This window comes from Panicum hallii, chromosome 4, assembly GCF_002211085.1.
Source record: "Panicum hallii strain FIL2 chromosome 4, PHallii_v3.1, whole genome shotgun sequence".
In the NCBI taxonomy this organism is placed as follows: Eukaryota; Viridiplantae; Streptophyta; class Magnoliopsida; order Poales; family Poaceae; genus Panicum; species Panicum hallii.
The window spans coordinates 43,143,824-43,166,831 of NC_038045.1; the positions used below are offsets into that span (position 1 = coordinate 43,143,824).

General features: G+C 41.5%; 3 protein-coding genes across 3 annotated transcripts; 1 reads left to right on the plus strand and 2 right to left on the minus strand.

Moving 5' to 3' along the window:
* Positions 1–10,049: 10,049 nt before the first annotated feature.
* Positions 10,050–11,165, minus strand: LOC112889731 (glycine-rich cell wall structural protein-like). Its single transcript, XM_025956494.1, has 2 exons — positions 10,763–11,165; positions 10,050–10,650 (listed from the first exon to the last, which is right to left on the minus strand). Exons 1-2 carry the CDS (start codon positions 10,965–10,967, stop codon positions 10,340–10,342), a joined length of 516 nt encoding a protein of 171 aa, XP_025812279.1. The 5' UTR covers positions 10,968–11,165; the 3' UTR covers positions 10,050–10,339.
* An 825-nt stretch (positions 11,166–11,990) lies between these two features.
* LOC112889880 (glycine-rich cell wall structural protein-like) lies at positions 11,991–13,003 on the plus strand. Its single transcript, XM_025956664.1, has 2 exons — positions 11,991–12,151; positions 12,421–13,003. Exons 1-2 carry the CDS (start codon positions 12,049–12,051, stop codon positions 12,765–12,767), a joined length of 450 nt encoding a protein of 149 aa, XP_025812449.1. The 5' UTR covers positions 11,991–12,048; the 3' UTR covers positions 12,768–13,003.
* A 1,597-nt stretch (positions 13,004–14,600) lies between these two features.
* LOC112890509 (anther-specific proline-rich protein APG-like) lies at positions 14,601–14,984 on the minus strand. The gene has a single exon (XM_025957391.1). The coding sequence runs from the start codon at positions 14,982–14,984 to the stop codon at positions 14,601–14,603; it is 384 nt and encodes a 127-aa protein (XP_025813176.1).
* Between the last annotated feature and the right edge of the window lie 8,024 nt (positions 14,985–23,008).

Sequence of the window (23,008 nt, forward strand, 5' to 3'; positions counted from 1 at the left end):
CGGAGCAGAGAGCGGTCGCGGCCGCAGCAGCCGTGAGCTAAGGAAGGGAACTCGCGCACGCGCCGGGTGCGGGGGCGGAGTGGCCGGCCAGCGAGCGGGCGCAGGGACTGGCGCGAGCGGTGGTGGGGCGCGGCTGCTAGTGCGGTGCGGAGGCGGCGCGTGGTTGCCGGCCGGACGCGTGCGAACGGGCGGGAGAGAGGGAGGTAGGATGACGATTGATGCTTCTGGGATGAGATGGGAAGGATCAATCTGACACCAGGGACCCACAACATATTGGCAGTGTGCGCTGAAGATAAGATCGTTGGACGGACTTGGACGGGTTGTCGTTTGTGTCTGAGTTGGCGTGTACACGTAGATGCTGTAGAGAGTAAATGTTATAACCGTTGTGGGTGCCCTAAGCAGACACGGGAGGTGCGCAGGGGCTGCACCTGGATGTGCGTGCCCATGCCCGCTCGCGCTTGTGTTTCCAATCCGAGCTCGGCCCGGTCCTTCGAAGGGTGGACCCGACAGGCGGGGTCCGCCTGTCGGTCGGCATGCGGAGAGCAAGCCGCGGGTGGCAGCTCGGGTCGGGCCCGATGTGGGCCTCGCTGCTCGGCCCGATCCACTAAGGGTTGGGATTTTCTTTTAATTCCTGGGAAAAGATATTCCAGAAAAAAGATATCCCCGTTGAATTTTTTTTTGAAATACTCGAAATTTATTTTAAAATTTAGAAAAACATCCCTAAGCATCCGAAAATCCTGAGATGAAGTTGCACACCACGAACCCAATTAAAATATTTGGAGCTCGTGAAAAAGATCCAAAAAACTTCCAAATATTAGATTTTGCTCTAGAAATTTAAAATTAAAATCAGCAGAATCTGAATTTTTTTATAGAAAATCTGGAAAACGGATAAGTTTACTTGAAAAGATATTGACAATCCAAAATTAAAATTTTGAGATGTGACATATGCCTATCTCCCCGATCAGCGTCAGCTCTCCCTCCAATCTGTTCCTCCTCCTACCTCCCCAATCAACGCTCATCCCTTCCCCTTCACCTGCTCCCTCTGCCTCGATCCACAGCAGCATCTGCTAGGTGGTTCTTAAAAATTGTAGAAGTTTAAGTGAAGATATTTAGTGCGTTAAATACTCTTTCTTTCCATCATTTTTAACATATATTTTACTATTAAAATATGTGGCTTAGGCATATTAGTTTATGTTGCTATTATGTTTGTTGTTTTTTATTATAATGTTTTTTAGAATGGTTGATTTGTTCAAATTGTATCTGCTCGTAGCATCCCACGGGCCATCACCTAGTAACTACAAATGAACAAATTTTCAATTGCAAAGTTGTGGGGTCTCATTGAGAGCTACGATTTTTTATATAATTTGCCTCCATCTATCATAATATAAAAAATCTATGGATTTTTTTAAAGATCATTGCAAAACACATGTGTCAAACGTAACGATAATGGTACTATGATCACTGTCTGTTCAGCACACAAACTGGCAGTGACACTACAACTATTATCTTCGCCAGTTTATGACACAAATTGCTTTTCAAATATAAAACAGCAGTGATACCTTATTATTGCTGCTGGTTCATTATGTATGGGGTTTAACTGCTGCTGTACTAATACCTTATCATTGTAAGGTATTCTTGAATCTTGAATATGTAGCGAATGGGGCGTGCGCGTGCGTGTGTTAAGGACATCCTTTCTCTATAAGTGTTGGTATATTTTTTCCCTCCTGTCACTATTACATAATCCTGGTTTGAATCCTGGACTAAAGGCCGGAGGGTCACACAACCGGACCTAAAGAATTGTTGATGCTAATTTTTTTTTACGCTCCGCAGAACTTGAACCCTGAGATCTCTTACCTCGCGCATAGCTTCCTTACCATCCCACCTACACATCACATATAACTTTATTTAGAATCCTTTTCTTTTGAACTAACCCGTGGAAGACTCTTTAGTCCCGGTTGGTACCACCAATCGGGGCAAATTGGTGACTCTTTAGTCCGGGTTGGTGTTACTAACCGGTACTAAAAGTTTTGGACTTTTAGTCTTGATTCGAGCCACCAACCGGGACTAAAGATAGACTTTAATTCCGATTGGTGGCTACAACCGGGACTAAAGAGCTCCCCATCCCCCTAGTTGTTAGACCCGGGACCGAAGATAGACTTTTAATCCCGGTTGGTGGCTGCAACCTAGATAAAGAGCTCCCTGTCCCCATAGCCGTTGGACTTAGGGCTAATACCTACATTAGTCCCGGGCCCAATCCCGGCCGGGACAAATGTCAAAACCCAATGAGGGATTCTGTACTAGTGCGTCTATCCCTAAATAAGTTTAATTTTATCCTAAGCTAAACTATCTTAAGTTTGATCATATTTACAGAGAAGAGTACCAATATGTAGGACACCAAATAATTACAGTATGAAAAATATGTCATGATGGATCGTCTGATGATATTAATTTGGTGTCATAGTTATAGGTTTTTTTAAGCTAGGTTAAACTTAAGGTAGTTTGGCGCAAAATTAGAAATCAACTTATTCTAGGAGGATGAAGTACTCTAGCACACTATGGGCAAGGACTATTCATCCACCCTAAAAATACTAGAAAAAAGTCTATCGGTCCACCCTAAAAGTACAGACCCGCGGTCCAGTTCGTATCGGTATTTTTGAGGTGGACCGAAGCCTATGGAGCCCTTTAGTAAAAGCTCCTTTTTAGTACTAGGTGGGGTTACCACTGACTTACCACCCGGTACTAAAGCATCCATGTGGACCTTTTAGTACCGAGTGGTGTTACCACCCGGTACTAAAGGGTCCTCCACGGGTTACTTCAAAAAAAAGTATCTCCCTCCTAATCGTAACTGTTGTGTAGGTGAGATGGTAAGGGAGGTACGCGCGAGGCAGAATGTCGTGGGTTCAAATCTCGGCAACCGCACACGCGTATTTTGCATGAAAAATTTGACATGTGTGTGTATCGGGTGGAACCTTCACCCAGTACTAAAGAGGGACTTGGGTACCGGGTGTTTTACCCGGTGACGAAGATCGAGACTTTTAGTCTCAGTCACCGATAGTCACCGGTACTGAAGGTTCTTTTCAACCGGTGCTCATGGAGTGTTTTCTAGAGTAGTGAGGTAATGCGATGTCAACATCGACTAGCATTTATCCAGTGGCGGCGACCATGAAGCGGGAGGATGAGGAAACCATCGTCGGTTGCAAAGAAACGTAAGAGTGTAGGATCCATTCTCACCTAGGGAGAGAGAGAGGCCTTCCAGCCTCTGTTCCTTGCCTTGCGCTCAGTAGAGTGGAGCCAAAGTGCTGATGACATGTTGAGAGTGAAAGTAAAAGAGAGATGAAAGTGACTTGTGTTGTATTCCATTGATGGGGGACCACTCCTTTTATACATGCCCAAGGAGCCAAGGGCTGAAGGGACACACCCCTTCGGGTTGGTCCTTCCGTAAATACTAAGCAACTTAATGATGTCATTAATCACTAATTGATTAATCAATTATAGAAATTGATCACTAATTCTAATTTCTTCATAACATGCAGAACCCCTTATTTCAAATCAATTAGCCAGAATGAAGTGATAAACAAATCAAGTATCGATGAGGAACTCCAGCACCACTATTGAACCAAGGCCAGCGGCCTGGTCCGTCGACACCCTCTGCAATGGCCTCAAGCAACACTACAAGTGGCTCCTCCGAGCACACCATAACAGCATCACCACCGTCGGCACCTCATCTTCCAACACCGAGCCATCCGAGGAGCCTCCTCACCGCCCAGGATGCACTGAATTTGGCATTGGGGTCATCTCTGACCTTATCTCCTCGGCAGTAGCGACGGCTGGCACCACCGGCTTTGGCCTTCAGGCCGGCCCCTCCAACTCGTTTGCCGCAGCAGGGGCGCACCCAAGCTTCACCATTGGTACAATGGCGGCTCGTTGGAGTGCGCCCCCATTCTTCAACTCCGGCGGCCCCTGAGCGATGGCCGTATCAGCGGCGACAGAGGCGCCTGGGATGGCGCCTGCATCGCCATCCGAGGAAATTGACGCCACGACGTCCACAACGCCCACGCCTGCCCGTCTTTTTGGTCGCGTGGTGGTTATTGACCGCCGGCCTGGCATCCACCGCGGCACGTGGAGCCCCAAGGCACTGGGGCTCTCCTTCGGCAATTGATGCCGGCAGCCGGTCCACGATCGGCGCATGGGGGCGGGCATAGAAGGGAGTGGAAGAGGTGGCGTTACAACACCATGAGAAGGAGGCAAGGCGGCAGCGCTCGCGAAGGTGGTGGGGGGCGCTCGCCATTTGGCGACGGTGGCGCAAGAGGCTGCAAAGGAGGCGGGCGTCATCGGTGCTGGTTGGCAGGTGGCGATGGCTGAAGAGGGTGCAAACCCTAACCGTTCCCGTGTCCTTTATACGGGCTAGGCTCAGTTGGGCCGGAAGTAGGCCAAACCGGCCGCCGCACGGGCCGCTAGCAAGGAAGCGCCGCTAGTAGGGCGGCGCCTAACCGTGGGCTGCCACAATCCAGCCAAGCGGGCCGGCAGCAGATCGAAGCAAGTCAAGCTACCGCGCTAGGCCGAGCCACTCTCTTTCCCATACATTCTTACAAGATGGCCCCTGGACTTCTATTTATTTTACATGTCTAGAATATGTTCTGCATGTTTTATATTGAAGGTTCTAGATTGTTCTATTTTAGTCCTCCAACTATTTTGAATTTGCATAAATGTTGTAAATAGCTATCTAGACCATCAGGTTTGGAAGTTAGCACCAATGTAATATGGATGTTATGATTACTGCAGTAATTATACATTATGTGATCCGCATATCTCACACTGGTTATGCAAATATTGTTTTAGAACAATATTTTCATGTGCTATTTATTTTATTTGTATATTTACAAATATGGCACTTGATCTATATTCTATATCATGTAGTAATATGCAAAATTACAACTAAGGTATATAAATTTGAATATTTGGGATCTAGACATCGGCTACAATAAATTCTTTAAGAATTTATTTGCCCTGAGATCATGCTTTTAGGCAGGAAGTTACTTGCCCATTACTGAGAGGTCTACATCTTATGATGATTACGTACAATGTGTATATCCAAAATATTCTCAACAATGGAATTTGTATAAAATATGACTATTAAGTCATTAATTCCCGCAGGAATACAAACAAAATAGTTACACTATTCAATCCAATATATCTTACATTATGTTGCAAGAATCATCTTGACTTCATTATTTTGCATAAATTTGCATACCACATATTATTTAATTTACCACAGTAAATTAATCCTATACATGACCTCTTAGTAGGAAAATGGCTCATTTAGTTAACAAAGATTTCGTTGAACTTGCAGCAGATGGTAGCAAACTATCTGAGTTGGGCTATGGATGTAAAAATCATCCTAACAGCAAAAGGCTTCAATAATATAATTGAAGAGCCAAATCCATAAGCCCCTATTTTAGATTAAGCCAAATATTCCATATTATACTTCTTGAGACACCATCTTCACCCAAATCTCAAGAATGACTATGTGATGGAAGAGAATCCTAGAGCATTTTGGGTTACACTCAAAGAACGCTATGATCAACAAAAGGCAATCATTTTACCCGAAGCAAGATGAGAGTGGTCTCTACTTCATCTTATGGGTTTCAAATCTGTCGTAGACTATAACTCTGCCATTCACAAGATTTGTTCCAAGCTTCATTTTTGTGATCAACCGGTTAATGATGCAGAAAAGATTGAAAAGACATTGTCTACATTTCTCTCTACAAATAGGTTATTGCAACAGCAATACCACCACCATAACTATGCCAAATATTCTGACTTGATATACGACTTACTCCAGGTAGAAAAACATGATGAACTCTTAATAAAGAACCATGAAATGTGCCCTGTTGGCGCATCACCTGTGCGTGAAGTTCATTACAATAGTAAGAACACTTAAAATAAGTTTGGTGGTAAGAAATTCAAAAAGAATTTCAAGGGAAAATGGAACAACAAAAATAAGCATCATTATCAAAAAAATAAGGATTCTCACAAAAGGCAAAGGGATTTCCAAGAAATTTTTTCACCATGATAACTTTCAAGTTTGTCAAAGGTGTGGTTGTTGCAACCACATCACTAAGAAGTGCCACACTGCTAAGCATTTGGTTGAACTCTACCAGAAATCTGTTGGCAAACAAGTTCAAGGGGACAAGTATGAAGCACACTTCACTACTCAACCTACTAACACTAGTTGCTCCAAGGATACTCCTATGGAAAATAATGATGAGAAGATCCCTCCACAGATGGATGACTTATTCAACACTGATGATATGCTCGTGGAATTCCAATCCAACAACATATTTGGAGACATCAACTAGTCTTTATCACCCCTAAAAACTTGATTATCTAGCAATATTCATGTAATATTATGTTGTATTGTAAATATTTGTTGTCAAAAGGTATTGTAAAACATACAACAATGTATTGTAAAGACATATGATAATTGATCAATAAAGTATGTATTATATAATCTTTTGAGTTAATATTAATATATTTTGACTCAATCATTATAGATTATCCTACGGGGACAATCCGAATGGAAGAAGAATTTTGTTTAGTGGATAGTGCTACCACTAACACTATAATCAGGGAAATTAAATATTTCCAAACTCTCACTAAGAGTAAAGGAAATGTCACGACTATCGCGGGCCACGATGTCGTGATTGTTGGTTCAGAAAGAGCCATAATAATTCTCCCTATGGGTACTCAACTAGTAATTGAGGATGCACTTTTGTATCCTGATTCAACTCGTACCCTGTTGAGTTATAAAGATATCTGTCGTAATGGTTTCCATATAGAAACCCATAATGACAACAAAGATGAATATCTATTCATCACAAAAATTGACAGATATGCCAAGCAAATGCTTGAGAAATTCCTTCACTATCAACTGGATTGTATTTCACATACATCAAACTGGTACAACATGTTGCATATAAGATAATTTTTCAAAATCTTGATATCTTCAAGACTTGGCATGATCGCCTAGGTCATCCTGGAATTGGGATGATGAGAAAAATTATCAGCAATTCAATTGGTCATCATATGAATACTTCAAAGTTTTCAAACCTTCAGATTTTGTGTGCACTGCATGTGCCATGGGGAAATTAATCTTAAGACTCTCTTATCTTGAGATAAAGGCTGAACCACTAACATTTCTTGAATGCATTCAAGGTGATATTTGTGGTCCTATTCATCCATTAACTAGGCTATTTTGGTACTTCATGGTACTTATTGATGCATCAACAAGATGGTCCCATGTATGTTTACTATCCACCAGAAACCATGCTTTTGCAAGGTTCATTGCTCAAATTATCAAATTAAGAGCATATTATTCGGACAGTCTAATAAAATCCATCAGGATGAATAATGCCGCTGAGTATGTGGGAATCAACCAAGTATTTCCCATCTGCGAAAATTCGGTTGCTCTATATACGTACTGATTTCACCACCGCAGCGTACATCAATGGGTCCCCATAGAAAATTGGGGATATATGTGGGGTATAAATCACCATCAATCATAAAATACCTCGAGCCTCTTACAAGGAACTTATTCACTGCTCGTCACGCTGATTGCATCTTCGATGAGGACAATTTCCCGGCATTAGGGTGAGACAATATGTACCATAACGAATGCTAGGAAATAAATTGGAATGCCTCATGTATTTAGTCCTATGATCCACATACTATAGAATCTGATTGTGAAGTTTAAAAGATCATCAATTTGCAAAACATTGCAAATAACATGCCATAAGCATTTACTGACTATAAATGTGTCACAAAATCACACAATCCAGCTATTAATATACAAAAAGAGTAGAGATTCCTACTCAAAATCTCCCAAATCAAAATAAGAGGGGAGAAGTATGGTAACAAAGGATAAAACTCCAAAACAGCATCCGCAAAACAAAGGAAGGATACTTCTAAAATGGTAAATGCAAATCAATATCACTTTGCCAGACACAAATTGGATATTGAAAATCCAAACAATATGGATGTTCAACGGATACATCATATACCTAACACAAATGTGCACACAAATATAAGTGTTAGGACATCGGGAAATCTTGACTCTAATACTTTGGGAAATGAAATTTCCACTAATTATACTAATTCTAGAGAACCATTCAAAATGGGTTTTCATCCATAAAAGGAATGAAATCAATAAGGTGGTGAGATATAAAGCGAGGCTTGTAGCACAAGGATTTACGCAGAGACCTAGCATCATTTTGATGAAACATATTCTCCAGGTATGAGTGCTATAACATTCCGATACTTAATATCATTGGCAACTCAAAAAGGTCTATCCATGCATCTCATGGATGTAGTGACAGCATATCTTTATGGATCACTAGATTCAGATATTTATATGAAAGTTCTCGAAGGGCTTGATATTCCGAACAAGAATCATTCTCGCAACATGTATTGTGTAAAGCTTCAAAAGTCATTATATAGTTTGAAGCAGTCAGGAGGAATGTGGTACAACCGACTAAAGAAATTCCTTCTACAGAAATATTTTCCAATAACGATGATTGCCCACGTGTATTCATCAAGAAATCCTTAAGTGGATTTTGTATCATATCCGTGTATGGGGATGATCAAAATATCATTGGAAATACACGGAATATAGATGAAGTACGCAACCATCTAAAGACAGAATTTGAAATGAAAGATTTGAATAAAACCAAATTCTATTTAGGCTTTTAGCTTGAACATCTCCCATCAGGGATATTAGTACATCAGTCTTCATATATCCAGAAAAATCTTCACAAAATCAATATGGATATATCATATCCATCAAAGACACCTATGGTCGTTCGATCTCAATATGAATAAGGATCATTTTAGACCTAGGGATGAAGATGAAGAATTATTGGGACCTGAAGTTCCATATCTAAGTGCCATTGGAGCACTAATATATGTCGCAAATTGCATCAGGCCTGATATTACATTTGCTATAAACTTACTAGCTAGACATAGGACAACTGCAACAAAATATCATTGGATGGGAGTTAAGAATATCTTCAGATATCTCTAAGGTACAATAGATCTTGGTTTATTCTATCAGTTTGACCAAGATAAAGCAATACTTGGATATATAGATGTTGGCTATCTATCTGATCCCCATAATACCGGATCTCAGATAGGCACTGTATTCTTACATGGTGGAACGACTATATCTTGAAAATCGTCCTAACAAACTCTAGTAGCCATATCCACTAATCATTCTAAATAATTGCATTATACAAAGCTTCACGTGAATGTGTATGGCTTGGCAGAATGATCAATCACATACAACAGTCATGTGATATTGGTTCAATCACGAAACCAACAATTATCTATGAAGATAATTCTGCTTGCATTGCACAAATGAATGCAGGTTATATAAAGTGCAATATCACAAAACATATTGCTCCGGAATTATTCTATCCTCATGAGCTATGGAAAAAATGGAGAGATAGAAATCTTGCAAATTAAGTCATATGATAATCTTGCAGATTTATTCACAAAGTTCTTACCTACATCATTATTCTAGAAATATATTTTCGGAATTGGTACGAGAAGACTTACAGATTTGCAAGTACTAGGGGGAGTAAACCCTTGATATAACATGTTTATAATCTTTTGATTATTAAATTGCACTCTTTTCCTAATGAGTTCTTCCTATCAAGGTTTTCTCATACATAGATTTTTAATGAGGCAATATGCTATCAAGCAATTATATATGTCATATCAACATTTTTTTCCTATTTTTCCAAAAAGGTTTTAAAGAAGTTTTTCCTATGACATATCCATACTTCTCCTTATTTTTTCCACAGGGTTTTCACGGAGTTATTCCATTATTTCCAAGACCACAAGAACAAATTGATCAAGAGGGAATGTCATGAAGAAATTAGAATTAGTGATCAATTTCTATAGTTAATTAGTCAGTTAGTGATTAATGATATTATTAAGTTGCTTACTATTCATGAAGGGGTGTGTCCCTTCAGCCCTTGGCACCTTGGGCATGTATAAATAAAAGGAGTGGTTCCCCATCAATGAAATACAACAAAATCACTTTCATCTCTCTTTTACTTTCACACTCAACACTACAGATGCTAGATGGCATGCCGATGGCTGGCACAACCTATGGAGTGGTAACACATTTACAACAACACTGAAAGGTACATATTAAGACACTTTAACAGATGACATATGCTGCATGCAGGCAAGTATTCATGATGGTTTATTGATCAGGATACAACGCACACAATGTATATTTCATAAAACACACATAATGGTAACGATGCTTTGAAGTTCAGTGCCAACCGCCACTGGAGCCACCACCACCACCGTATCCTCCATGTCTGCTAACATATTCACCACCATGACCGTGGTAATGGCCATATCCACCACCATGCCCAGGGTGACCGTATCCGCCACCGTATCCACCACCATGTCCAGGGTAATATCCGTATCCTCCACCATACCAACCATGTCCTGGTGTATAGCCGCCATAGCCGCCGCCGTATCCTCCACTGTAACCACCACCACCATACCCATACCCATGTCCATGCCCCATCTTCTCTTCGTTGGCGCCATCCCCACCTGTAGGCTTCCCATCAGATTCTGCACCATGTAAGTTGTAATCCAACTTTCAGAGGCCAATTCGCAATACATTAATGTATATATGCCCACCAAGTCATTCAAATCTTAAAGGAGCTGAGACAGATGTGCAAACCTTTGGCCTTGTCAGTGAGCCGATCGGTAGCGGCAGTTACATCCTGTGTGAGGAGAAGCAGGGAGGCCAGGACAATGCCAAGCAGAAGCGGGGACTTGAAAGCCATGCTTGTATGAATTGCTGACGCTGAAGCTCTTGATGATGAGAATGCACCGGTGTCTCTGGTGCTATTTATATAGCAGCCGCTGGCCACACGCAGGCACATGCTGCACGCGTGTATATGCGCCAGCTGATCGAGCTGGAGGTTTGCACACTAACATATGAGACCGTTGAGGTGATTGATACAGAATGGTTGGATGTCAGGGTTTGAGAAGGTTGATCATCGTGTTTCTTGTTTTCAGTGTAACCAGCCTTATGTTGGGTGCAGTAGTATGGACCTTCATCCCTGTGGATTTATGTGGAGCTGGGAGGTTGAGAGAGCATGATGGCATGAGCTAATTAAGGTCAGCTAATGAAGTGGTGGATATGATATTGTTGTGCATGCTTGTCAGATTAATTCAGTAAGGTATCTCTAGTTAGGTGTACATGCAATTCAATTATAAAAAAGATGGACCGTTGAAGTGTCAGTACTGCATACCTAACTAATTGAGTAAATTGGATGAATCTTACAGCCGCGTCAGACGCAAGATTCAAGTCCTGCAACCGTGCCTCTGGTCCCCTGTGTTCACAGTCTGACAACAGGATTCTTCAATGTAGCAACTCAGGCTCATGGTATAGTCCGTGTGAATGATTTCTTAGCCGTGTACATTCATCACTTGTTGCAGAAATCTTGGTCCTAAACTCCAGAGACTAATAAAATTCAGCAATGAAGTCGAGTGGTTCTATCATTTCTGAAATTTGTTAGTCTCTGGAATGAACAATTCAGGAATTCACCAAGGCTAGTTTTTTCTTTAGCATTCCAGTTCTGTGCTAAGTTGTGCATGCCATGATCGGATCAATTCCTGCACGAATTGAAGGATTCATGTTCAATGCGAAAGCCGCAGACCCATGAGAGGAACACAGAACAATATCTTAATCTCTGCCTGCTAACCACTTTGTTAGTTGAGCCTGAACCCCAGCTGCACGATGAACTACACGGACAAGGAACGCTAGCTACCAGGCTCGATCGATCTGCCCCAACCCCGACGTCCAACCACGTGGCCGCCCATGCATTTACTAGTCCATTGGAAGGCACAGCCGTGTGCGTGCGTACATGCAGTGGCGCCGCTGCTATATGTAGGGCATCGTAGCGGTGCTGCACTCTCATCCAAATCTCACTCATCAAGCGCTCATCTTGAAGGGCAGAGATGGCTTCCAAGTCTCTGCTTCTGTTTGGCGTCCTCCTGGCTTCCCTCCTCCTCGTCACCAAGGATGTGGCTGCTGCTAGAAATCACTTCGTCGAGGCTAATGGTTTGTATCTACTGTGAGATCTATAACACATTCGGGCAAAACTGGTCACAACCTAAATTTCACCCAAAATTGAAAAACTAGAAGGAAGGAGATATGTTTGAAATAGAAAATTAACATTTATCGTTTATGGACAAGGGTGATAAGTTTGTAGAAGATATCCCTATATAAATATATTGACTTTTTAGCATTTTTTGTTGGATCCATCTTTGATGTTCTAGTAATGTATATTATGAATAGTGGTAGCTAAAAAGTAAGTATATTCTATGCAGAATCTGAGGGAAAGAACATGAAGCTTAATAGTGAGGCCAAGCTCAATGATGAGAAGGGGGCTCATGGATATTACGGCGGTGGGTATGGTGGTGGATATGGTGGAGGGTCTGGCGGTGGCTATGGTGGCTACGTACCTGGACGTGGTTGGTACGGCGGCGGGTATGGTTACCCTGGGTTTAGCGGTGGATATGGTGGTGGTGGTGGCGGCGGCGGGTATGGCGGCGGCAGCGGCGGTGGATATGGAAGCGGTGGCGGTTATGGTGGTGGATATGGCGGCGGCGATGGTGGTAGGGGCGGTTATTCTGGAGCTGGATATTATGGTGGTGGAGGTGGTGGATGGCACTAGAAGTTATAAACAAGCATTATACTTCAACAATATTACCCGGTGAATTTGCATAAAAGAATTACGGTAGCTCGCTTGCTTTATGCACGGTTTCATGTTATCCCTTTGGTATTAACTTTGTTTTGGTATGATATTGTTGTACATGTTGTATTATGCCATATATGATATTGTTGTACATGTTGTATTATGCCATATACACATATATATCAAATAAATTATAGCCCAATTACTTTCGAGAACATTGGTGGCATTGCTAACCTTAGCAGTAGTACCGGCGGGAACCCCCGGTCAGTACTAGTTCTCCGTCCGGTACAGACTGGTCGGTACTAAATTGGCATGCATTTAGTACCGTGTGTATTGCCTGGTACTAAATGGTGCATTCCGGCAAATATTACGAGTAGCTACATAAGTTATTTCCTTGTTTCCTTACAAGTACTTCAAATATTACAAGTCATCATCATCGTTCCTATTTTTATAATGTTGACCCACGCTTACCATATGATCGGCATAAAATTCTCCGTTGGGATTTATGATCTCATCCAGTAGGAATCCACATAGCTTCTTAAACTGCCCTGACTTTTTCCGATTCGATGAGGTCTTCTTTCATTTTCTAAATTTGTCACGTGGAAACATCATTATTTTAAATCAATATATGTACGGAATTAAATGCAAAAATTGTTATTAATTTTTACATACATCGAATTATGTTTGCGTCATTTTCTTTTCACTGGTAAAGTCGTGGATGAACTCGCATACGTAGTATCCATATAAGTTGTTTTCTTGCTTCTATCTCAAACACTGTATATAGATGGGTTATGAAATATTCATGATGTTAAAAGAAAAGACACTAGATGTGTGAATTGTATTTATATTGGAAAATCAAGTTTGATATCAAGATCACACCGCTTATCTGTGACTCCTATGTGCCTTTTGATGAAGCGAGCCCATGCCCTTTGGAGGATGTCTGTGAGGTTTTGATATTCTGTTATTGATTTCCTCAGAGTTGAACACCACAACTTTGGCTCGATCAATCTCGATAGAGAGCAGGATCCAGTGTTATTTGTTGATACACATATACAGATGAAAAATTAAATATACTTATTATCAAATTTAAGGAATGAAAAAAGAGTTGAATGTCTCGTTTGAAGTTGTACGGCAACAGAATAAATGTACAAGTACGTTGCTTATCCATGGCACTAAATATATTGTTCTCGTTCCGATTTGGCCATTTCATTACACTATTCTCGTTTATAACATCCGGGTCCATGAAGCTGATGTTATAGTACCCCTTTCTTCGGTATTCTTGCACCTTCATCCTACATGATACAAAACAAAAGAGGGGATGCGAAAGCGCAGAAGTAGTAGAATATAGAAATAAGATGAAATACTTACATAACAAACGCACTGATAAGGGACTTGTCTAGGGCGTCTTGATGGTATAGAAACAAAAGACTCACAAACACGATCCATATGTCAGTTAGCCCCCGATGTAAATGGCTATCTTTAACCTAAGCTGCGAATATTACATCTCCATCTGCAGAGGCCCTCATGTACTATTCATGCAACTCATGCATTCTCGTTGGTAGCATCTTCACGAACTCAGGCCACATAAGAGGTTCTCTCAATACAAGGTTCTCTCAATACAAATTGTTTTCTGTATGCCTCTGGTTGAATTGGGATATGATCCTTCCCTCGGAGTTGAGCTTTTGTAAGTTTCGTTTCTAGTGCAAAGTCAGCCGTAGCTACATCCTCTTTTGAAAGCACTTGGAGCGGAGGTATCGATTGTTGGGATTGTTCTCCAAGCTGGGGAATGGTGGACCGATGAGTACCCTTCTTCTAATAAGATTTTATGATTGAGCGATCGTAGTCCGATAGTCTTTCTTTCTCCCTTAGCTGGCATATGCCTATAAAGAACTTCTGCCCGGCTGGATCCACAGGTCCCTTCGGCTTAGGCTTCCTTGGCGCGAAGTGATCTCGAACCTCCTTGCTCACTTGCTCACCCAATTCCTCACCAGTCTTTTCGTATGCTAACTTCGGAGGTGGAGGCTTCTCTTTCTTTTTAGTTGGGTTCTTCTTCGCCTTAGGAGGGGGCGGGGGCAAAGCCTTCTTAGGTGGGTTCTTCCTTTGCTTAGGCTGTGGACTCATACTGGGGTCCCTTTGAGCGATTGGTGGCGGATCCATGCTAGGATCCCTTTGTGGAGACGGTGGCGGCAGATCCATGCTAGGGCCCCTTTGTGCGGGTGGTGATGATGGACCCATGCTGGTTGGTGGCATTGGTGATCTTGACTCTAAATTTGCCACATGCCAACTATCCAGTAAACCTTCTCTCAAATTCAAATCATCGCTTCTATATATCTCAAATGAATGTATAAATAAAAAAATCATGCTCATTCTCACTCTTTCCAAAAATCACAAATTTCTCTAACTATAAAGCATGAAACGAAGCATAAAGACTATCAAAGAAGATAGGATGAAGTTGCTAACCTTTTGAGCAGTTGGACGAGTGAAATCCCCACAAATATTGAGAAAAACGGGTAGCACCTCCTCTCTAAAATGCCATGGAGAAGAAGCTCGAGCTCGGTCAAATGGTTGGCTCGGGCTCAGGGAGGAAGAATGTGAATGCTGATAAATAGACGGTGGATTAGTATCGGCTGGTGGCTCAAAGCGGTACTAGATCTCTCCACTTAGTACCGGCTGGAGCGCCAGGGGATCCAGCCGTTACACCCGGCTTCTGTGGCGCACTTTAGCGGCTGGTGGATACAGCCGGTACTAAATGGCCCCCGTGGGCACTGTGCTGTAGAGCCGGTACTAAATGTGTGCGTTAGTACTAGCTAAAAGACAGCCGGTACTAACGGCCGCAGACGAAAGCTCCCTGCAGTGTGGGTCAATAAATATGGGGAGTGTTTTTGGAATGTGTGAACCTGAAAACACATTTGCAGGAATTCAGAAATTTCCAGCAATAATGTGTGGTATGCTAATTTTTTAAACACAATATAAACATATACACTCATAAACACACATGTGCAATCATCCCTATAAATATATGCATTCACCCACATCCCTATGAGTACCGTGACTCGGTAGGCGTATATTGAGATTGGTAAATCATCACCACACAGGCACCCCGATAGGTACCACTAATTTTTATTACATTTGCAATGTTCTCTGATGTTGTGTACTCCTAAGTAGCAAGATGTTTACATTCTGCCCTTCAATAGCGATGAGTGCCGTGGTACCATCAACACATATTTCTAAACAAAATACATATAATTCTCTTCATCTATTGGTTTACGGAGTCCCTCGGACGCGATGATGCAGACGGCTATGATTATGGGCAATCACTGATGCTCAACACAGACTGGACCTCGCATGTATGGCCTTCTTATGTTCAAAATAAGATACAAGATTCTTCAAAAAAGGATACAAGATTATATTCGGTATTGAATAATTAACTTAGCCTACCCACGACCTTTTTATTTTCATTGTGGCCCAGCTCAGCCATTAGTTAGGTGTCATGATACCAAAAAATCTGTAGAGTCAAATGGAAAAAAGACAGAACCGGCCGTTACTTGACTACCACTAGTTTGTGTATAGGCACGCGCGGCCATATACGCAGATTTTATTGACGGGCCGTCAAGAAATATACATATGAGAGTAGCTACACGCGCGTAGAATGGATTTTCTCTTTATATATATAATTAAATATTTTTGAAAAAAGAGAGTAGCACGGCAGATTGCTTAGCTGTAACATGGAAACTAGTGATGTTTTCTGTATTAGCATATTCTAGTAATCAATAAGCGACGATTTGATTAGTAATTGTGCGGCAAAATTGCTTGGGCAATTTGGGTCTAGTAAGAAGGGGAGTGAGAGTATACGGTAAGCCGGAGACCCATTTGCCGCCCATTGAATATGTTCAAGCGCAGCATGCTGCGATTGACTCACCGGCCAGCACATACTATATATATCTCGTTGACACATCGGATCAGAACACATACGACATGGAGATGGAGGTAAGCGTCCAGCTACTGCAGTACTGCTCCAACAAGTAGTCGGCGTCATGGCGATCGGCAAAATGGATGCCATCATGCAATCTCATCTCAAATTGTGATTGTGAAGTACCGTTGGGTACTCAGCCCTAATGATGCCGGGTCATGCATGCATGTCACTTCGTAGCAGTTGCATCCTAAAATTGTGGACCTTTGAGCGAGGCTAACTCAATACAAGTAGCGGGAGCCATTTTGGAAATCTTATTTTTTATGTGCTAATTTGACATGTTTAAGTTCATTTAACCACTTCATCACTTTTTTATTTGGCAAGGATTTAATTTAAGCACTTAATTAACTTATTAGGTGACAGAAATCCCGAAATCATGTGTAAATTTGCGTATGTGACGTCAAGTCATCACATACGAGTGAAAATTTGTTTATAGTTGCACTTAAGTCCAGAGGTTTAGTGTTCGACGCTTGTGGGCACAAACTCTTCCCTAGTGGACTTAAGTCATAAATCTGTATCTTTCGACTTTTATTTTTTATGACATTTGCTCCTCTTGTTTCTTATAGCCTCATATGAACTAAATTTCTAAATGTCATGACACCTCTCGCTTCAGGAGAAATAAATTTCTTATAAGGGTGTCATGACAAGAGGACATGACATGACACTCCAAATGACCACTTCATTTTCAAGACTCCAAATGACCTCTCAATAACACTATGAACTCGTGCATGAATACGATTGAATTTTTCCTTAGGAGACCTTGGTTCTACACCTCTATGTCATTCGGGTAAGTGATACCTCTCACCCTTGTATTGTGCTAGGTATCCCGGTCTATTAGAATATCCGGCATCAACAACATAATACTTACCTACAAATAAAAAGTATATGATATGTTTAGATAATAAAGAACTAGAGTTGCAAAATTGAAAATGTAGAAACCAGACATAAATTACCTACCCTTGGGAGGGTGTGGGAAGAACTTTCAATCCAACTTCATTGCATTATACAACACAGTGGTGTCATGCACAGAACCCGACTTCCCCATAGAAACATAAGTGAATCTCATGTCAAAGTCGCAAATTGCTAGGATATTTTGAGTCGGTATCCCTATTTTTCCAATATACCTTACTTGTTCACTAGGGGGGTAGAGATACCCTAATGTGTGTCCCATCTAGAGCACCAATATAATCTTTGAAGTGTGGAAATGCCCTTCTATCATCTGCTATCTTTTTGTGGACGGTACGAAAGTTTGCATCTTTTGAAACAAGAAAATATTTTGCCATTTTCATTAAAGATTCTAGAACCTCAGTAAATTTCCTACTAATAGTTTCACCAGAGTGATTGAAACAATTTTGACATTTCCTATTGGACTCATTTTCAGAACATATAAATAAGAAAATTGCAAGAGCCTCATATGTGTTCATGTGCATAGATGGTTGCAGTCCGTACCTTGACACCAATAAATTATGCAAATCCATGAATATTTCCGTGCTCATGCGCAACTGAGAATGACATTCACCTGGAGTTCTCAAGATATATTGTAACCAGCCCATGGCACTTTGTTCCGCTATCCTTGGTGGACTTTTGTTAAGGTAGAGATTAACATATTTCTCTGCCACTTTAGCACCACACAAAATCAAGTTCCAAAACTCAACACTATCATCATCTGACTCCTCCGAACCATCACTCTCACTTTTATACATCTGAAAATAATAACAAGTAGCAATAGTAACGATGTCATGGATACAAGTAGTAGTAGTAACAATGTCATGATTACAGGTAGTCAACAACAAGGTACTCCCTAGCAGCAATATGAAAACTGAAATAAAATAAAAAAATAGCACTACTGAAAAAAAGCACTCAAAAATTTTTCTCAAAGCCTTCAATTCCCATACTTGTCGTTGTACCTCCTTGTAAGCCAATTCAAACGAATTTCTCTAGTAGGAAGGGTCAAGAACATTTCTCTTTGTTCCTTTTTCACAAATAATTGGGTAGCAATTGTCACACCCTAAAATATTTAATTTTAGGATGTGAATATCTTTTACAATATGTTCATCTATTAATAGGATTTTCCGAGAATTTTAAAGATTTTTCTAGCAATTATTCTATTTATCCTGGAGCTAGATCCATTATTATTATTATTATTATTTATTTGGAAATCTCTAAAATTCTTTTTCATGAAGTCCAAATATTCTGTTTGGATTCCTCATATCCTAAAATTACCTCCTGAGTTTTCCTCGAAAAATTTTGGGATTCTTTCGGATATGTTTTTCGTCTTCAGTGTTTTTCCGACGATGTTTGATCCCCATCAGCTCCAACGACTCGGCCTGATCCTTTCCTTGTCTTTTCGCGCTCCCGAATAAATGGTTCACGTTCAACTAGCTCTGTCAGCTCGTTTTCACGTTCGGCCCTTACCTGAACCTGTTTCGGCCCATAACCGAACTCGTTCGGCCATTCTCGTTTCCTCTCTCCATTACCTCTTCTATCCTCTCTTTGCTCGTTAAATTGTGGGACCCGCTGGTCGGTCCAATCTCATCTCCCGTGGGCAATCCGGACTTAAGAACGAGTCCCAGTCCGATGCGCCGTCGCGTCCTTATCCTCGTTCGAGTTGGAGCCCAGCACGATATCTCCAGGCCTATTTAAACGTGTCTTGCACCACCTGTTCCCCAGTAGCCGGCCCTAATTTTCTCCCCTGCGTCGGCTCCTGCGTGCCCTATAAATTCTCGCGTAACCCTAGCCTCTGCATCGCATCCCTGCTGCCCACGTAGCCGGCCCTAGATTTCCCTCGCGCTCCTGCTCTCCCTCTTCCTTCACATCCACGAACAGATACTGCCGCCGTCGCTGTGCCCTGCCTGTGCCCTTCCTGTGTGCCGCCCTCCTGCCCCGGGACCTCCTGCCACCACCGCATGACCTCCTGCCGCCGCGCCACCAGGAAGTGCAGCACCGTGCGCGCCCCTACCCAGCCCCTGATGTCCAGCGCCGCCCTTCTCCTGTGCGCACCACCAGAACATCGCCATGCCCCTGCATCGCCACCCCCCAGCGCCGCCAGCCCGAGCCCCTGCAGGTCGCCCTGCGCCGCGCCTTCCCCCGTGCGGCGCGCCCCCCCAGCAGGCCGCCCCTGCCTCTGCAGTGCTGCCGCCACAAGTAGGACTTAAACTGCCATGAACAGAGACGCCGTCACAACTTCTTCCACAAAATTCGATCATCTCGATGCGTTCCCGTGGTAAGTTAGGTATAGAATGGAATCCCCTCATCGTCCTTTTTCATTTGCCCCGCTTCCCGCGATCTCCCGTGCCCAAAATCGACGGGAATTTGAGCTACAGTACCCGCCGCCGCCATTGGAGCTGTGCTGTGAAGCTGTTACAAATTAGTCCCTGGAAGATTCTGTAATTATCGCGTAAATTTTTGTGTCTTGCAAAATTTGCAGAAAACCCCCTAGATCTATTACATCTTCTCAATCCAGCCCCACCATAGAATTTTTCAGATCTGACCCTAAACTTTTCTATATTTGCAAGTACTATTTCCTGAGTCTAGTATTTCTTTTCTGCTAACCCCTAAAAGCTATAGTTAATTATGTATAGGTCCCTGCAGCGCTGTTTTATGCATATTTTCCGCGTTTTAGATCCGTTTCGATCCGTTCTTTTTGCGTTAGTCTTCTAAAACTCTAAGCTATCGTTTAGTAGTATTGTTGTACCGTAATTCCTATTTTTAAAATTAGTTATCAATTTAATTTGAATAATATCCTCTCATCTAGGTTTCCGAATTAAAATCCAATTAGGACTTTACTCCGGTTTTCATAATTAATGTTAATTTGATTAATATCAACTTAAATGTGTTTGTAATGTAATTTGTGTAGTTCAACTCGAATCATAAAGTTCGACGTTTAGATGCTCTCACCGGTTTCTTTCTAATTAATTGTTTAATTTGGATAATTCGTACATAGACAATTATATATAAAAATTTGATTGAGTTGTATCTCATCTTTATAAATGCAAGTATAGTATAAGTTAATTATAATTAGGGATATTTTCTCTTTTAACTCTTTTACATTGGTTTTCTGAATTAAAATAAATGAAAGCCTATAGTACTTTTATAATATAAATCTCCCGATAGCTGTATCTTTTCAACCCTAGCTCCGTTTTCCGCGTTTCTTTCGTTCTCGTGACCGTAGCAACGAGCCCTATCATTTTGTACGTTCTTTTAAATGCTTTCATATTGTTTGCTGTATCTGTTCTTAGTCGTTCTTGTTTGTTTGCTTGCTTGTATACTTGGGCTCGATGCTTGTGTAACGTTAGAAGGAGCGTGATCGAAGAGTTTTGAAGATTTAGAGTTTCAAGAACAAGAGTTGAAGACTCCGAGCAGCTATTATCTAAAAGAAAGGTAAGTGTTTCCTTGATCATTCTTTTATCCTAATAATCACAATAAATATAATTTTTCTATATGCATGCATGTGTCCTAATTCTGATGGATCCTAATTAAGGATATGCCTAGTCTTTATGATCATTCCTTATCAACCTGAGTTTTACCTTTATTGTTGGGTAGCTATTGTTTAGGGTCTATAACTGGTTATGGTTTGGGAATAATATATAATCATGATGATAACGATGATGATGCAACACCTGTTTTATCTATGTTCATGCTCTTTGCGGTGTTAATCACAAGATTATATGTTTTAATCGGAACATGGAGAACCACCCAGGAAAACAGTGCAACCACAATACTATATGGCTCTGGTCTTGGCTAATTAATTAGAAACTCTAGCTTGTGATGATCTTACCCAAAGGGCAAGAGGGGAGTGCGTTGATGGGGTATAGCCCGGTCCTCTTGAGGCATATGGATATATGTGGTCCTTGGCTAAGGCATTTCCTCATTAGGGAGGGTTATGACCACTGCGGCCTGAAACCTTAGCGGATTGTCATAAGTTAGGGAATCTTTGTAAAGGCCTCGTAGTGAATCCCTTGCCACTCACCTCGGAAGTGTTTAAGAGGCTAGCTACCTCTGGCAAATCGGGTGACACGAATTGTGGGTAAAGTGTACAACCTCTGCAGAGTAAAAACTGATATATCAGCCGTGCTCACAGTTAAGAGCGGCTTGGACCTTCACATGATAATTGAACTTGAAGATGAATTAAATCGTGGACCATGGTTATGGTTATGGTTATCGTGGACCATTTTTATGGTTATGGTTATCGTGGACCATGTTTATGGTTGTGGTTATGCTTATGCTATATCTCTTCTATTTCTTTTAAAGTGGGTTTTGGTATGAACTTATATCTTAGTAATCATGTGCTAATAAAACTTGACCAACTAAAATTGCTTATCGCAGTAAGCCAGTTCGCCTTTCCTTGATTTTGGCCTCCATGTCATATATTTCCCAACACTTGCTGAGTACCAACCATAAGTGTACTCACGCTTGTTATAATTGCTGCTCAGAGGAGAAAGTGATGTGAAGTCTTTTAAAGATGATGCTGAGTTCTAGACTTGTGCAACCCCCAATCGATTGCCTGTAAAGTTTGGAGTCTCCGTTTCCAGGATAAGCTGTATAACACTGAGAATATTTATGGTGTTTAAATTCTCTTTTCATGATACTGTTGCTGATTATTCACTGATGAAGTCACTATATGTATGGAACTTGATCCTGGCATACATATAGTTATGCATTCAGTTTTGTCCTTTAAAAACCGGGTGTGACAGAGGTGGTATCAGAGCTGTGTCGACCGTAGGATGCCAGCCTAGATAGCAATGGTCGTTTTCTAAGATATATTCTGACGTAAAAGTCATATTTTACCATATCCTTGACCCTCTTGTTGTTTATTCCTCATCCTTCTTCATTTATCTCACCCTTGATGCTGCTTTTGTCTAACTCTGTATTCTTTTCTTTTATTCCCTCATTTCCATTGCTTTTACATCTCACAATTTCCTTGTCTGCTTGTACCTCAATGGCATTGGTTACCTTGTATCCATTTGTTCCAATTTACCTCCTCCTTGATTTCAAGTTTGGCCACTTTGGAAATCCCCTTATATTCTATTCCAAGTGGATTTATTTTTCTCCTCTTCTCTTGTTACAAACGCTAGACTGTCTGACCTTGTACCTCAAAGAATGGAAGTAGTCGTCTACTACAAGAAGTCAAGCTAGAGCAACTGAAGACTACACTGGACTCATAGGCGTTACACTTAAGAAGTCAATGCTCCGCCAGACAAGTCGAGACAGATGCTGAACTCAAGAATGCCGAAACTTTAGGATATGACCC

Coding starts and splice junctions, on each gene's coding strand:
- LOC112889731 (XM_025956494.1), bottom strand. CDS start 10,967: ATGTGCCTGCGTGTGGCCAGCGGCTGCTATATAAATAGCACCAGAGAC. Junction 10,651..10,762: donor GCTCACTGACAAGGCCAAAG/GTTTGCACATCT, acceptor TACATGGTGCAG/AATCTGATGGGAAGCCTACA.
- LOC112890509 (XM_025957391.1), bottom strand. CDS start 14,984: ATGGATCTGCCGCCACCGTCTCCACAAAGGGATCCTAGCATGGATCCG.
- LOC112889880 (XM_025956664.1), top strand. CDS start 12,049: ATGGCTTCCAAGTCTCTGCTTCTGTTTGGCGTCCTCCTGGCTTCCCTC. Junction 12,152..12,420: donor TCACTTCGTCGAGGCTAATG/GTTTGTATCTAC, acceptor TATTCTATGCAG/AATCTGAGGGAAAGAACATG.